This window comes from Phyllopteryx taeniolatus, chromosome 19 (genome assembly GCF_024500385.1).
Source record: "Phyllopteryx taeniolatus isolate TA_2022b chromosome 19, UOR_Ptae_1.2, whole genome shotgun sequence".
NCBI lineage: Eukaryota > Metazoa > Chordata > Actinopteri > Syngnathiformes > Syngnathidae > Phyllopteryx > Phyllopteryx taeniolatus.
Window position 1 is genome coordinate 15,962,298 of NC_084520.1, and position 15,147 is coordinate 15,977,444.

At 43.4% G+C, this 15,147-nt stretch overlaps 1 protein-coding gene across 6 annotated transcripts in view; it reads left to right on the forward strand.

Moving 5' to 3' along the window:
- Window positions 1–15,147, forward strand: part of thrab (thyroid hormone receptor alpha b) — a 98,848-nt gene that overhangs the window by 70,909 nt on the left and 12,792 nt on the right. For 5 of the 6 annotated variants that reach the window (XM_061755424.1, XM_061755423.1, XM_061755422.1 and 2 more), the window contains 6 exons: window positions 2,605–2,962; window positions 9,469–9,530; window positions 11,379–11,479; window positions 11,925–12,072; window positions 12,824–13,029; window positions 14,847–14,993. In XM_061755424.1, the coding sequence (XP_061611408.1) occupies window positions 2,907–2,962; window positions 9,469–9,530; window positions 11,379–11,479; window positions 11,925–12,072; window positions 12,824–13,029; window positions 14,847–14,993 (720 nt within the window). In that variant the 5' untranslated portion in view covers window positions 2,605–2,906. Of the gene's footprint in view, window positions 1–2,604; window positions 2,963–6,277; window positions 6,419–9,468; window positions 9,531–11,378; window positions 11,480–11,924; window positions 12,073–12,823; window positions 13,030–14,846; window positions 14,994–15,147 lie in introns of those variants that run through there. The other variant, XM_061755428.1, reaches the window with a different exon arrangement.

The following is a 15,147-nucleotide window of genomic DNA, read 5'->3' on the forward strand; positions in this document are numbered from 1 at the left end:
AAAATGAAACATTTTACAGACGCGTTTCTAATATTATTTTAAATAATTCATTAATTTCAATTAAATCAAATGTACTGTAGATGAGCACATTTAAAATTTAAATAATTTTCAAATAAACCTTTAACTACACTTTTACTTTACAAAATAAAAATGTTAATTAGAATGAAATATAAATTTAGAAATTCATGTTTATTTAAAATGATTTCACACAAACTTGACAGCTTTTAATTTATTTTATAAATAATTAGTTGAGTAATTAAGTATATGTAAAAAATCAATACAAATACAGAAATGTTTATTTTATTAAATAATTAGACAATATAATGAAACTAAGCATAAATGTGATTTAAAAATATTTAAATTATTATTAGTTTACATGCACATTTTGACTTAACTTTTTTTACATATCTTATATCTACAGATATAAGTAATGCACGTAATATAGCTAATGAAATCAAATGAAAGATAATTGATACATTTTTTAAATCATTATTTTATTATGAATTATATTATTTTATATTATAGTTTATGTATGCATTTTAAACCTACTTTTTTTTTTTTTTAAAACCTCATTTATCAATCACCTGGCCCCTCATCACCTCCCTCGACAGGTTGACGTACTAGATGCAGTGCAGAAAGAGAAACACGACGAAATGAAGAAAATTGACTGTTGGGAATGAATTTAATATAATTTAATGGAATAAATATTAGGTTAGAAATTTAGGTTGTAAATGTAGGTCAATGCTACAGTCTTTTGTTATACAACAGAGTATGTTTTGTTTTATTGAGACTGACGCTAGCATGCTAACCGCTATGGGCTTGTGTTATTTGTGGATTTGTCCAAAATACATACCATTTAAATGTAGATGTCCTTTGAACAGCGAAGGAAATGCCCAGCATGTCTACTGAGCCCACGCCGCCTAGCTTTTGTCTTTTTTTTTTTTTTTTGTCCATTTCGCCACGACGCTAAAGGAAGAGCAGTGCATCTATTCCGTGGGAGTTTCTTTCAATTGCGAGCAGGAACAAAGACGCCCTCTGTGCACGTCCTCTCGCTCTCCCGTGGCGATAAGTGGCCGATTGTTGTGTCGCAGACAAACACTAGCACCACACGTAGCGCCGGTCCGTGGCGTAAAGAGAGGCCCTTTAATTTGCCGCGCCCCATTAGCCGCCAACCGATGTAGCCTCCCTCATTACGCTCTCGTTTGTCAGCTTCCCATCCGCGTATATCTCAGAATCAGCCTTGACTCGGCCTTGGTATTCCTTCCCCCCCCTTCCTTGTTGTCTAATCCAGTGATTCCTCGCCGATGTGCCACGGGCCTAACTGCATTGCTCACAAATGAAAGTCATAGTGAGTTGATGTCTGCACAAGTTAATGCGATTGTAATTTAAAAGGTATAGTGTTCATCTTTTCCATCATATCACTACAGTTCCACAGTTAAATGTGGGGTTCCTCAGGGAGCAGTCATTGGTCCACTTACCTTTTTGTGTCGCGTATACCGCCACAAGAAATGCAATCAAATCATGTACTTTCCTAAATTTTCCTACTTAAAAAGTTAAAAAAAGTAAACAACCGTTCACAAAAAAAATGCATAAAAGAAAGTTATCTACTTTTTTGTGTTCACTGTACGTGCCGGAAAGGTTGGGAACCGCTGGTGTAATCCGTCTATGAGCAGCAATAGCAACAATACTAACGATATCATCACAGGATGTAGCCATGTTTGCTATTCCACTCTTCTGGATTAGAGAAGCATTGAAGCCGGGATTAGCGCTGTGGAAAAAAATAAAGCCTTCTTTGGACAACACACAGGGCTGACCAGGCAAAGGGATCAAGCGCCTTCGACTTACGCACACAGCTCCTCGTCGTGCTTATCCCCTCGGAAGGTGACGTTCACATTCCGACGTCAACTGTGTTGTGCCCACAGCGGTCTCCCCTTTCACCTCCCGCGTGACCCGTCATAATCCACAGAGTTCCCTATGACCTTACTGCAACAGAGAATGCCGAGACGTAATGTGTCTTGTCTTTACGGATGCTCACTCGTGGCAGTCGACACAGGTGGCCGCCCCACGTTGAGTCTCTTGGGGAAAATATTACGGTACGGTGGACCCCTGCAAATTTGTGGTCCGGCATTATTCGCAGCGGATTTTTGTTTTTTTATTATTATTATTTTTGGAACCTGTCACCATTGTGCGGTGAACCTCCCGCTTATTTGCGTTTATATATATATATATATATATATATATATATATGCATTAGAATGTATTAATATAATTTTATGTAATCATATTATAATGTGTAATTTAATATTACTTATAACAAACAAACCACAATCCAAATCATTACTGGCAACACATCTTTTTAAACAGGCGTATTCATTATAATTGGTTTGGCCATAACTACTTTCATCTTTGTTTTTTGTGCTTGATATTACCCTGCTGTATTTAATTCCTCATTTTGCGTTTTTTTATTTTATTTTATATTGTTGTTTTAATCTTGTCAGGTGACCTTGAGTAACATGAAAGGGGCCCAAAATAAAATGTATTATTATTGTTATTGTTATGATTTTTAATGTGACCGTTTTTTTTTTGTTTTTTTTTATCTTCCAGACCGGATGGGACTTTCCCCTCCGCACTTTTGAGGACAACCGTCAAGCCCCCCGCGGCCTCCAAGGTCATCCGCCAAGGTCTAAGATCGTCATCACTTCACGCCGCAAGGGGTCCGTTCCCTTCAAGGGACTGCCGCCACCCCTCCCCCACTCGCACCCCCATCCCGCCCGACACCGCAGGGCCCGGTCCCCCTGCCATCTTCCGGCGACCGACCCCTCCCGAGCGGCGAATGACAAGCGTGCATCCGAGGGCGGGGCTTGCCTCAGTCTCTCGTGATTGGCTGCTGGATGGAATTGAGGTGAATGGAACACATGCCCAAGGAGCAAGAGCCAAACCCACTCGAGGGCGAAGAGAAACGGTGAGTGAACGCATATTCTTCCTGTACACGCAAATCCGTATCTTGTGCATCTCTTCGCTTCTGGACCGGCCCGTCTGGTCGGGCAGGTCCAAACGCAAAGAGACGCAATGTGTCGTGATCACGCTTTGATGAAATGTTGCGGGTTCGGTAGCGGCGTGTGTAAATATAGATGTGTACTTCCTAGTAAAGAGAAGGGTTGGAGACTGTTGTTTGAATACCTTTTAGCTCTGCCGAGGACATTGTGTTTCTAAGTGTGGGTTTGGGTGACTTCCTGTCGAAAACCTTTTTGTTGTACACTTTGTACCTTGACTTCCAAGTGGCACAACTTTCAAGTTTTTCGAGTTTATGAGCAGTCATTTGGTGCTCCCCCCCCCCCCTGCTCTGTGTTGCGAAACACGATTTAAGGTAAAAGCGTGCTTTAGATACGCTTTCAGTCGTTTATTGAACGGGAAAAACAGTCAAGCTCACAAATGCAAAATGAGAACACTCGCGAGGAGCTGCTGTAGGCCACAGCTCACGCTCAGACGTTCACACGCAGACTAGACAGCCAACCAGACTCCAGCCCCTAACGTCATACACTAGGCCACACCCCTTAAGCACACATCTAACATGAATATTACAATATGTTCAGTAGTTACACTTTATATTTCTTTACATTTTCTTTTATGTTTTCACAATATAGTGCTGTTTTTCTTCATTTAAAAACTGCAAAAAAATAGTGCTGGTTTGGGGAAAATGTATTTGATTGGTCCAAATTGCATTAACATCTCTGATGACTTTCTACAATGTCTTCGACGTGCTGATATCAAATGTTGTGAACCCATTGCACTTTGTGTGCTCAGGGAACTCCGAAGGTGTCATTTGGATCCAGACAGATCTGATCCAGATTTAACTTGTACATGAACATTCCTATTTCATGTTTCTGTTGACACGCATATACACTACGTCTGTCAAATGTCATCAGATCAGTTTGTCCGTCTTCAAAGTAAATATGTAAGTAAGTAGGTAGAAGAAAGTAGATACGGCTTGGCACTGATTGGAGCTTGTTACCGCGACGCATGTTTGAAGTATTACTTAATACACTCCAATAACTGTCCCACAGAAGTTTTTGGGGACACATTTTTAGAAGTATGGAAATTCAGACAAATCTGGACAAATTGTTCTGGAAATATATGTTCTGTATAACTTATTTGTACAGGATAAACTACAGTTTAAAGGTTCCCAGACGGATTACATGAAAACACATCTAGAATGTTTTATGATCAATTAAATCTTCAATGAAAGAAAACACTGCTTTTATGTTTTTTTTTAAAAAGATAAATATAATTTCTAAGTGACCCTAAATGTTTATTACTGTGTGACATTACTGCATGCTAGTAAGACAAATTTGGCCTACTAGGAGGTCAACTACGTTACTAGATTTTAGCTGTGTGCGACACGAGTTTGGCCAAAAGTGGCACTCGTAGTGGAAATCTTTTTTACTAGTGCGCCGAACGTAACATAACATGTCACACAGTCACACTTTGTGTCTCCGATTGGTAGTTTTTCCAATGGTGCAGTGGTTTCTTAATGAAATTAGAAAGAGAGAGAGGATTTGTTTTCACCGATCATTTTACTAACGTACTACTGTCAGGTCATACTGACAGCTTTAACAAAAATGACCAAATATTTTTTTTGTTTTGTTTTGTTTTTTAAATCGCAAACTGTCAATTTAAGCTTGTTATCAAGGACGTCGGATAAACGTTGCAACAGCTTCCGTTCAGCACGTTGACGCTCTGTTGCGAGCCAAATGTCGATTCAATTCACACCTGGATACAATTTTGTATTTATTTATTTTTTGCATCACTGCGCCTGACCCGTGTTCTTTCGCCGCGTCACGCTCGTGCGTCCTCGGGAAACTTTTTGATTGTCAACACCTGGGAGCCGCCAATCAAAAAACGAAACATGGAGACGTGAGCCACACGCATACTGACTGTGTGGCTTCGGATGAAGTGACTTTGTCTGTCTTGTCCTGTTCGCTTGTGCAGATGTGAGTGCGTGCAGGTCGCGCAAGTGTAAACAAGCTTGAGGTTTTCCTTCCTGCGAGGATGTCCTGTCACGGCGCCCTAACAAGCATTGTTGTGCGTCTCCTCGGATGTGGATTATATGACTGATTACATCACGGCTGCTTTGTGCGCCGACGGGCTTGAATATGCAGTCGGGCCGTGAGTGGCGTTCACTCGAGGCGAGCGCCTGTCAGCCTTGAAAGGAGGCGGCGTAATAGAACGGGAGGGGGATCTGGAGATGGTCCCGAGGTGGAAGTCCTACTGTTCAGTGTGATGCGATAGCAATTATCTGGGCCAAGATGCAATTTGGAGCTCAGGGGCCACCATCCATTTGCCCAATTGACTCCCTCAAGGCAATTCTCCTGTGATGTTTTTTGTTTTGTTAATAAAGATACCCCAAAAAATGTTTGGCCATTAAGGCAGCTTTTTTTTAAGTCACGTCAACATGATCAAGTGGAGTTAAAAAGGACATTGTCGAGAGCAGTGATTCCCAACAAATGTATCGTGAAAGATTATCCAATTATTCCATTTCACTTAATTGCTCTGCAAATTATTTATTCACGACAAATAAAGTATCTTTGTTCGTCTAGCTATGCCCGTGACATATAGTGACAGGCTAAAGCGTTGAACGCTCTTTCACTAGATTGTAACAAGGTACAATTGACCTGCCGTTCTTACAACAGAATAATAGCCTTGTGTTCAGATTTCACACTCAATTTGTTGGTAACCTGAGACGAGATCATGCTTTTTACAGTATATAAACTCTTTGTCACATTCTCGTTTGTTGGTGGGTGATCCAGGAGATCACTCTAATGGAAAATATGTACAGTAATTGTTATACAAGTCCTCCATTATGCTTTGAATGTCACGCATCCCCTGGAGCAGCAGTTCTGGTCACATGTTTGGATCGTGATCTTCTTGATTGGTTTTACTTTTGGATGAAGGAATGTTCAAGAAAACTGTCCCTTCTGTAAAACAATCCGCAAGTGCATGAGCACTTTTGGGGATTTTCTAAATAATCAATACTGTTCATCATAAGAGGGGTAAAACTGCCAATGTTCTTTTTTTTTTAATATTTGGTCCCTCTACTGCAGAATTTCACCTTCTGTATTTTGGCTTTATCTGGAACATATCAGCCGTGATAAACGTTCACTTGAACGTTTAATGAAGTCGCTCCTGAGGCTTGGTGGAAAAGGGCGGCCACGGGCCAATCGGGAGCAGGCGGGGAGGAGTGGGCGGAGCTTAGTGGAACGCCGCGCTGGGGGCGCGTCTGATGACGAGTTAAACTTAGACCGGTCGCCGCTGCAGGGAAGAGCGCTGCCAGCGCTTGAGTCCGACATCGGATTGATTTGTTTGTTTTCTTTTGTTTTGTTTTAGACATGCACATTTTGTCACCTTGCTGCATCACCAGGTCAGAACTACAACACTGCTCTTTTGTTGACACTTTGGCTACACAACATCTGCTGTCAAAACAGCTGCGCGTGTGTGTGCAATTTGAGTGCACTTGTGCGAGTTTCGCTCAGGTTACTGTGAGAAGACACGAGAGATATACAGTGTTGCAACTTCAACGCTTGACTTTTGCTGCGTGTGCGTGCGTGTTTGCAGAGCGCGGCCGTGACTCGACTTGCGACGACGCGCATTCCGCTGGCAACGCTTTCGGTAGTGCAGGCCCGCTCGCGTTGCCGTCCAAGAAGAATTTGCTATGCCCCAAACAAACGGCGTCTTCAGTTTCAAAAAGACGGCGAGCAGACACAAACAAACAAACCGAGAAAGCTCAGCACATACCTAATGGGCCCGTCCCCTGTCCTGACGGTCGTCGTGTCACATGACCGCCGGTCGCTCTAGGACACTCCCGGGCTGCTGCGTTTACCTCCCATCAACGCTCAGCGTCTCATTTTTCCAATCGTTTAAGCTCTTGCGGTTTCAGCGGGAGCGCCAAAGGGAGAAAAAAAAAACTGGTTTTCGCAGGTGCCTGGCATTCTGGAAAACTTTAAAAGTGCTTATACAGAGTCACTGTCGATGCAGTGGTTTACTTCCCACGTACTGACAGCGTGAACGTTTGTCATTCTCTTCGGGGTGGGCCAAAAGTAAGCAGACGCTTTTTGTTTGTTTTTTCATTAGTAAGTAAGTAATGGCAGATCATTTGAGTCAAGAAAAAAATAAAGAATTTTAAAGCGGTATTGTACAGGTACCGAAGGAAGGCAGAAAAGTAGTTTTAAGCAAACGAATGAAGAATGCAAAGTAAAAATGTGGCTCTGAGTGAAGGAAGCAAGGAAAGAGGGAAAGAAGGAAGGGAAGACACAAAAGCAGGTTGAGGTGCACGGAAGGCAGGTAGAAAAGTAGTTTCAAGCAATGGAACGAAGGAAGGCAGAAAAGTAGATTGAAGTGGAGGAAAGAAATGCAAAAAAAGCAACTCCGAGGGAAGGAAGGAAGCTTGGAGAAGATGGTCAGAAAGGAACGAAGGTGGAAAAAAAAGCAGGTCTGAGATGGGAAGCGAGGCAGAAAAACAGGTTTCAGTGATGAATGTAAAACAGGAGTCAGGATGGAGGACAGGAAGGACAGAAGGGAAAAAAGCAGGTCTGAAGTAGAAAGGAAAGAAGGCAGAAAAGTTTAAGAAAAGGAAAGAAGGACGTAAGGATCCTCAAATAAAAAGGGTCTGAAGGCAAGGAAGGAAGGAAGAAAAAGATCGCAAAGGGAAAAGGCCGGAAAATAGATGACAGCAATCGAAGGCTGGAAGGAAGGTGGTCAGGAAGGAAACCTGTATCTGTAATAAAATGAAAGGAAGATCTAAAGTGTATAGCTACTTTCGGCCCACCCTGCGACTCGTCCAAGGTGGGCCCTCCCTGCCCTTCGCCCCAAGTCAGCTGGGATTGGCTCCAGCTCACCGGATGGCTGAAGATGCTTTGACTGGCAAATTTGATTATCCAAATGTCTCTCTTTTTATGTGGTATAATCGTGTTTATTTTCATATTTAAAACATAATAATAATTAAAAATACATCAATAATAATCATAAATAAATCATAATGTTCAACTTGACGTTTTTGTTTTGAAGTATTTTTCTCCTGTGGTGGTGCAGCGCTGACGTTTGACAACATGACACCCAAGACACTGAAAATGTCTTGGGTGTCATGTTGCTGTCACTCTGGAAGTCAACATTCCGGCTTTTTGTGACAGATCAAATAGTTTTCCTCCGCACGAAGCCGCAGCGGAGCGAGCGCGTCTTTGCCCAACGTTGCTGTTGTTGTTGATTGACGGCACAGCGGAGGAAGCGTTTGGCAGTCGTGCTGCCCACATTGCCCGCATGGCGACCGGAAATATTATCGTAACCGTGAGCTCGATTCATCAAAAGATGTGAAATGCCAGCTGATGCGTCTTCCAAAAGGGAAGCAGAAGTCGAACATAATTTGATGGCATTTGACTTGACTCCAAGCAAGCGGCAGTTCTTAAAATGTAATCATGTCGTTTTCCTGACAGCATTGATTGACGGCATTGGCGTTATTAGGGGGGGAAAAAAATCCACAAATGACAGATATAGATTTGTGCTTCATAATATGACACACTGGAAAACTTTGCTTTTCTATACTGGCCTGTCAGTATCATTCTGTCATAAGTTATTTATTTTCCAGTTGTTATAATAGAGCCAACACTAATTGAAGTCATAATGTCGTCTTGTGAATTTGCCACTTGTGCTAAAGGCGAGTTTGCGCTTCAGCTGTAGCTAAAGCTACTGGAGGCTGTTTTTTTTAAGGAGGACACGTTAGGACTGTGTGATTTGGTCTGAAAATACAATCTGATTTTTTATTTGTATTCCCACCAAAGGTTGTCGTCGCCCCCACACCCTTTAATTTGCTTAAAAACCGTCCTAACCAATAAAGTAGAACTAATCCATAAAATTGATTTTAAAAAAAGCTCAATGTGTAAAAATGATGTGGATGAAATTAGCTGCAAACAAATCGTCATAGTATTTCATTTTGGAGTGTGGTTTGAAAACGGGAATGTCTTTCATCTTAGCCGAGCCGCCATTAAACAACCTCGATGTGACCGATGTGACGGCAAGGCGACGGATTCCGAGAGCAGAGCGACTCCGGGGATTGGGAATCGCTTCCATCTCTGACGCTCGCTCGTCTTCCTCTGAGGCTTTTGTCACCAACGCCCTTCCCCTTCCCCATCTGCGCTCAGCTTTCTTCTCTGCCGGAATTTACCTCAGAACTTGACGGGCGTCTCGTGTTCCCCGCCTGTACACTGGCAACTCGGAGCTCCTTGTGGTTCCCGCCCTGTGCCGCTTGCTGTTCTTCTTTGTTTTGACGCGGACATGATTCCAAAACAAAACAAAAGACGACAGCGAGCAGATGAAATGTGATGGTCAACCTGTGGGCCAGCTGTGCGTGATGGGACGAGATTTAGACAATTAACCGATGTTGTCGTTCATTGAAATTTTTTCTCTCTCTCACTCGCTCAGGTGGCTCAATGGCCCAAAGAGGAAGAGGAAGAACAGCCAATGTTCGGTTAAGAGTATGACGGGTGAGTAAGCTGTATGAAAAAGTCTGACCCCGTTTCTTTGTGTGTTTACATTCAAGTGTGATTTGCTAATTCAGCCCCCAAAGCCGTGTTCATTTAGCTACATGAAATTTGGTGGGCATGTCTATCCTGAGTACGCCCACAAAAAGACACAAGAAGCCAGGACTGAAAAAGCAACAGGAAGTCGGCCATTTTAAGGTCACATTGGTCACTTCCAAGGGTCCTTAGAAGTTCCTTTTAAATTCAGCCCCCAAATCCAGTTTCACTTAGCGACATGAAATTTGGTAGGGATGCCTATTATGTGTAGACTCACAAAAAAGTCTCCAAAAGCTATGCCCGAAAAGACACAGGAAGTCAGCTATTTTGGTTGGAAGCAGCCATTTTATGCTCAATTTAGTAATTTTGGGAAGTCCTTCAAAAAATTTTTGACAATTCAGCCCCCTAAGTCAGTTTCACTTAGCAACGTGAAATTCGGCAGGGATATCTATTATAAGTAGACCCACAAAAAGGTCTCAGGAATCCATGCCCCAAAAAACACAAAAGCTCTGCCATTTTGCTTTGACAAGGCAACATTAAGGTCATTTGTGGTCATTTCCATGGCTCCGTCATATATTCGGTACTTGTTAGCTTGCATGGATCAAGATCATTATTACTATTATTTTTTTCCCCCCCATCCTATTTGTGTGGATAGAGTTTCATGGAACCCAGAGTGGTAGGGAAAAGTGCTTATGTACATTTAACCTAAGACGTAAAACCTCCACAGTCACTCCTATCCACAAACTTTCCCGAGTAGGGCACTCCTAATCATATCCTTGTCATATGAAATGGCGTGATGATGTCAGAGTTTTCCTATTGGAACTTAAGAGTCCTTGTGTAACCAGCGCATAATGCGTATAAAGTACATCCATATTTTCCCTGACTATCAAGACTCACTTGAATCCAACCTTGCAAAGAGCCTTCGGAATGACCTTTCTTGGATAACCAAGAATTCTTTTGTCCTGTTTAAACCTCATCCGTAGTCTTGGAGATCATAATAAAGGTGACTCAAGGCATGCTGGGAAACTTTCTAACCTTGATTCACCCCCGATCGAGGCCGCTTCATCTCTGACAAGGATGTAGTCGCTGGAGGTCTGCTAAGCTTCATCTGAGTCTTCCAGTTTTCCAGAAGCACACCTAAGCGGGACGTTTTTTTTTTGTTTTGTTTTTTCTGATAGGATGATAATTATCTGAGGTCTTTGTTGTCTTGACTGGTGGTTCTTTCTCGTCCACTTCTCCTCGGCTTTATTTGTGGTTATTATTATTTCACTGTCGTTTTTTTCTCTCGCTCCCCGAGGGCTTTGAGTGTAATTTTCTTTACTCGGTGTTGTCTCAGCACTTTCCGTATCCATCATATCATGTTCACGTTCATTTGTTTGTCTTTTTCGCTACCTCAATCTTTCTTTTGTGACTCTTAATGGATTCTTCCTGTCAGCTATCGTTGGACATGGATGCCTTTGACTTTTTTGTTGAATTCAAATATCCACGTTAATATGGAGGACTGGCAGCGAATCTAGTATAACAACAAACAGTTCAGAGCAGTCTAAAGGGACTAATAGCGCAATTATCTGGTACAGTGACGATTGTGCAAATGGTGCAGAGACTTGTCAGGCACATGAGTGGCCAGTAGTTGTCAGCAACAGAATGCAAATGCGTGATAAAAACAGTGAGTGTACAAATAATCTAGAGGTGTCCGGACAATGCATACAAAGCGGAGATGAAAGTGCTCGTTCCTAAAAATTCACATATTGCGGCGTATTGTCAGATTCATACTGATCATTGGCACATATTGATGGTCTCTCGCTTGTGTTCCAGGGTACATCCCCAGCTATCTGGAGAAGGATGAGCCATGCGTGGTGTGCGGCGACAAAGCCACAGGCTACCACTACCGCTGCATTACCTGTGAGGGCTGCAAGGTACGCACACGCATACACGTGCGTAAAATGTGTGGGAGCGGTTCTGTCTCAGACGAATGAGTCACCGTCCGGCGACGAGCTAAGTTGTTCTCAAACAGCCCAGAGTCGGAAGAGTTTCACATGTGGAGGCAGCACTTCATACACTGAACCGTTTTTGGATGAGTGGTTTCATTTAGTCTGGCCATGGAAAAAAAAAAAGATTTCCGCTTACATTGATACTTGAAAGAAAAGGAACACCATCAGCTCATTATGAGGATACCGAATTAAAAATCTGCGCTATTGTTGCATTTGGAATTCAGGATTTCTTTTTCTGGCCAGTGTGGCTTTGTATCTCCTGCCTCGTGGTAGAGGGGGTGGATAAATGAAAGCGAGCATGTGATCAATGCTACATCAACGCGCAAGTTGGAATACAACACTCATATGTTCATGTGTTGTGCCGCTGCAGGGTTTCTTCCGCAGAACCATCCAGAAGAACCTGCACCCCGCCTACTCGTGCAAGTATGAAGGCTGCTGCATCATCGACAAGATCACGCGCAACCAGTGTCAGCTGTGTCGCTTCAAGAAGTGCATCGCAGTGGGCATGGCCATGGACTGTTAGTCTCCATCTTTGTTTTTATATTGTATATAGTGGTGCCCTGCCTTATTAGTACCCTAATTTACGAATTTTTCAAAATATGAGCCATCGCTGGGTCTCCCCCCCCCCCCCCCTCCCCCGATTTGAGTTGTGTTGCAAAAATTTGACTTCTGATGTTTTTGTAACTCTGGGTTTCTTCAAGCTGTTTAAACAAAGAGTATTTAATCAAACCACATAACTTTGTCTTATGAAGTCCACTAGCACATGATGCAAAAAGCCATAGACGGGCTAACGGAACTAGCCTTGATGTTTCGGTAGTTATTAATCTTTAAACAACTGATATTTGAACACAAAAGGTGCGACAGATGTGAAACTTTTCCACGTTGTGTGGCTACGTCTGTATTATTCTGCCCCCTAGTGGCCAGTGGCGCACACCAGAGGGAACAGCACAATGTCTATTAAATTAAAGCAAAAAAAGGTTGCAATTCTTTAAATGATGGTATTTAGTGTGTTTTTATACAGTACAATACTATAGATTCCTATTTTTATTATTAGAAAAAACACATTACAAACATTTCTAGGCGTTTTTGGAGGGCTGGAACAGATTTATGTTATTGCTATTCATTTCAATGAGGAAAGTTGTTTTGAAATACTTGTGATTAGAGTTAGGAGCATGATCACAGAACAAATTAAGCTCGTAAGTCAAGGTTTCCACTATTGTGCACGTGTGTGTGCACGCATGCAAACACAAAAACGTCTTCTTTTGGCAGTGGTGCTGGACGACTCCAAGAGGGTGGCCAAGCGGCGTCTGATCGAGGAGAACCGGGAGCGCCGCAAGAAGGAAGAGATGGTCAAGACGCTCCAGAACCGGCCGGAGCCCAGCGGGTCGGAGTGGGAGCTGATCCACTTGGTGACCGAGGCCCACCGGCACACCAACGCTCAGGGCGCCCAGTGGAAGCAGAAGCGCAAATTCCTGGTAAGAAGGAATTTCCTTTTCCGGTTGCGTGCTTGGATACATTTGACGAAAAACATTTGACGCTCGATATTCGCATATTTGCCAATTTGTGGATTTCGGGGGGCAACTTATCTGACATTATTGACATTATTATTATTATCTCGGTGCCAAGCATCTATGTTGAACTGAGGGTAGGAGCTCCATTTAGTCAGGCCATTGTTTTGTCTAATTGGAAAAAGTGCTTTGCTGCCATCTTGTGGCACCTGTCGTCAATTACGAACATATTTGTCAGCAGATTCTCACTTTTCGGGCGCGGGGGTTCATTGCCAGCTCATCAGCTATAAACTTCCACCACTGCCAATAGGGATCCGCATCTGCATCATCTTGAGTAGTTTACCACCCGGCTTTCTCCGACGTTGAACCCAAAAGAAGCCTCTCCTACCTGTCGGACCTCGACCGGAATCTTCCGTCACCCCGCTGTTCGCTGTCTAGCCGGCTGGTGGTTGGTCGCCATCTTGTGGCTTTAAAGCACAAAAACAAGCAGTTTGGCACGAATCTGTGCATTTTCACAGAATAGTTACATATTTTATTCCATATATTCTTGGGACTGCGCCGAACAAATGATTTTCACGTAGGGGTGTACTCACTTTTGTTGCCAGCTGTTTAGCTATTACTGGCTGTGTATTGAGTTATTTTGCGGAGACAGTTCTTTTACAGTTATACAAGCTGTACACATTTTTTTCACAGTCGTTCCCGTGAAAAGATCTTAGCAAAAACTGTGACGCCCGTCCCAGCACTTTTGCCCACGCGTCAGTAAAAGTGGTAACGAGGGCAGTCGTCTGCCTCAAGCAGTTCCGTTAAAAATGGCGGCGAGTTAATGTTGGGAACTGCTGCTTCCCCGGAATTGTGGATCTGTAACATGAGGCCCTCAAAGATGAGCGCACAAGCTTCTCTCTGCTCAGCGAGATAAACAAACGGAAAGAACAATTTGAGCGAGCTGCCGTCGCATCTTGACTTCATCTTTCGGTTTTCCCTCCTCAGTCTTCTTGCCGCTTTATTCACGCTAATCCTTCCGGGCTCCTAATTCCGCTGTTTCCCTCCTTTCGCTTTAATCTCTTTCCAGTCTTTCTCTCTCCCCGCTTGACGTTTCCGTCTGTTTTTCCTCCCGAGACGGGGCTCGGCAAATCCCCCTCGGCTCGGCTGGCCCGCCGGTTGTTGGTTCTCAGGTGAACTCGGGTTGGCCCCCGTCGGCGTCTCTGACATCGCTGCGCTTTTCCGAGCGTCTCGCCCAACGTTCGCGGCGGAATTCTGTTAGTGCGCCAAGGCCGAGGATGCTCTTTTTATCCCCCAAAAGTCCTCGCTGGGGACCGGATGGCAGTCATTGTGGAGGGTGGTTGCTAGGCAACTGGAAGCATGTGGATGGGCGTGGTGGGGAAGGAGGCCACACGGGGATTACTTGAAGTGTCGATGTCTTTTGCAATTAGCGTTTCCAAAATTCCCGGAATTTGGAAGTTGGAAACAAGACCACCGGTTTCTGACCCCAAAGTGGAGAAAATGAGCTTTATGTGAAAAGAAACGTCCAATTATGTTCATAATTTTGAATGTAGCTTCCATTTCAAATATGAATTGTCAATGTTTGCTGTGGTTCATGGAACCTGGACAAGTTCCTCTCGTGTGACTTTTTTGTTCCTCTTCTCTTCATCTTCAGTTCATCTCTTCCTCTTTCATTCCCCTTTTCATGTAAACAATGCACTGTTTGTCCTCCATGTTGTGCCCGCAGCTCTTTAATTCCACACTGCAGCGTCCCCTTAACGCCGTTTGTTTGTGCTCCCGCACAGCCGGACAAAATTGGGCAGTCGCCGGTGGCGCCCACGTCTGACGGCGACAAGGTGGACCTGGAGGCCTTCAGCGAGTTCACCAAGATCATCACTCCCGCCATCACGCGAGTGGTCGACTTTGCCAAAAAACTGCATCTGTTCTCCGAGGTGATTGCTCCCAGGAATACAACCGTACCACAGTAAACCACCCAGCCCTGCCACGAATGGCAAAAAAAGGGTTTTAATTACCCATATTAATGGTTTGAAGTGCTAAAGCCATATTAAAAAAAATCAATAAATAATATAATAATAATTTGGGTGC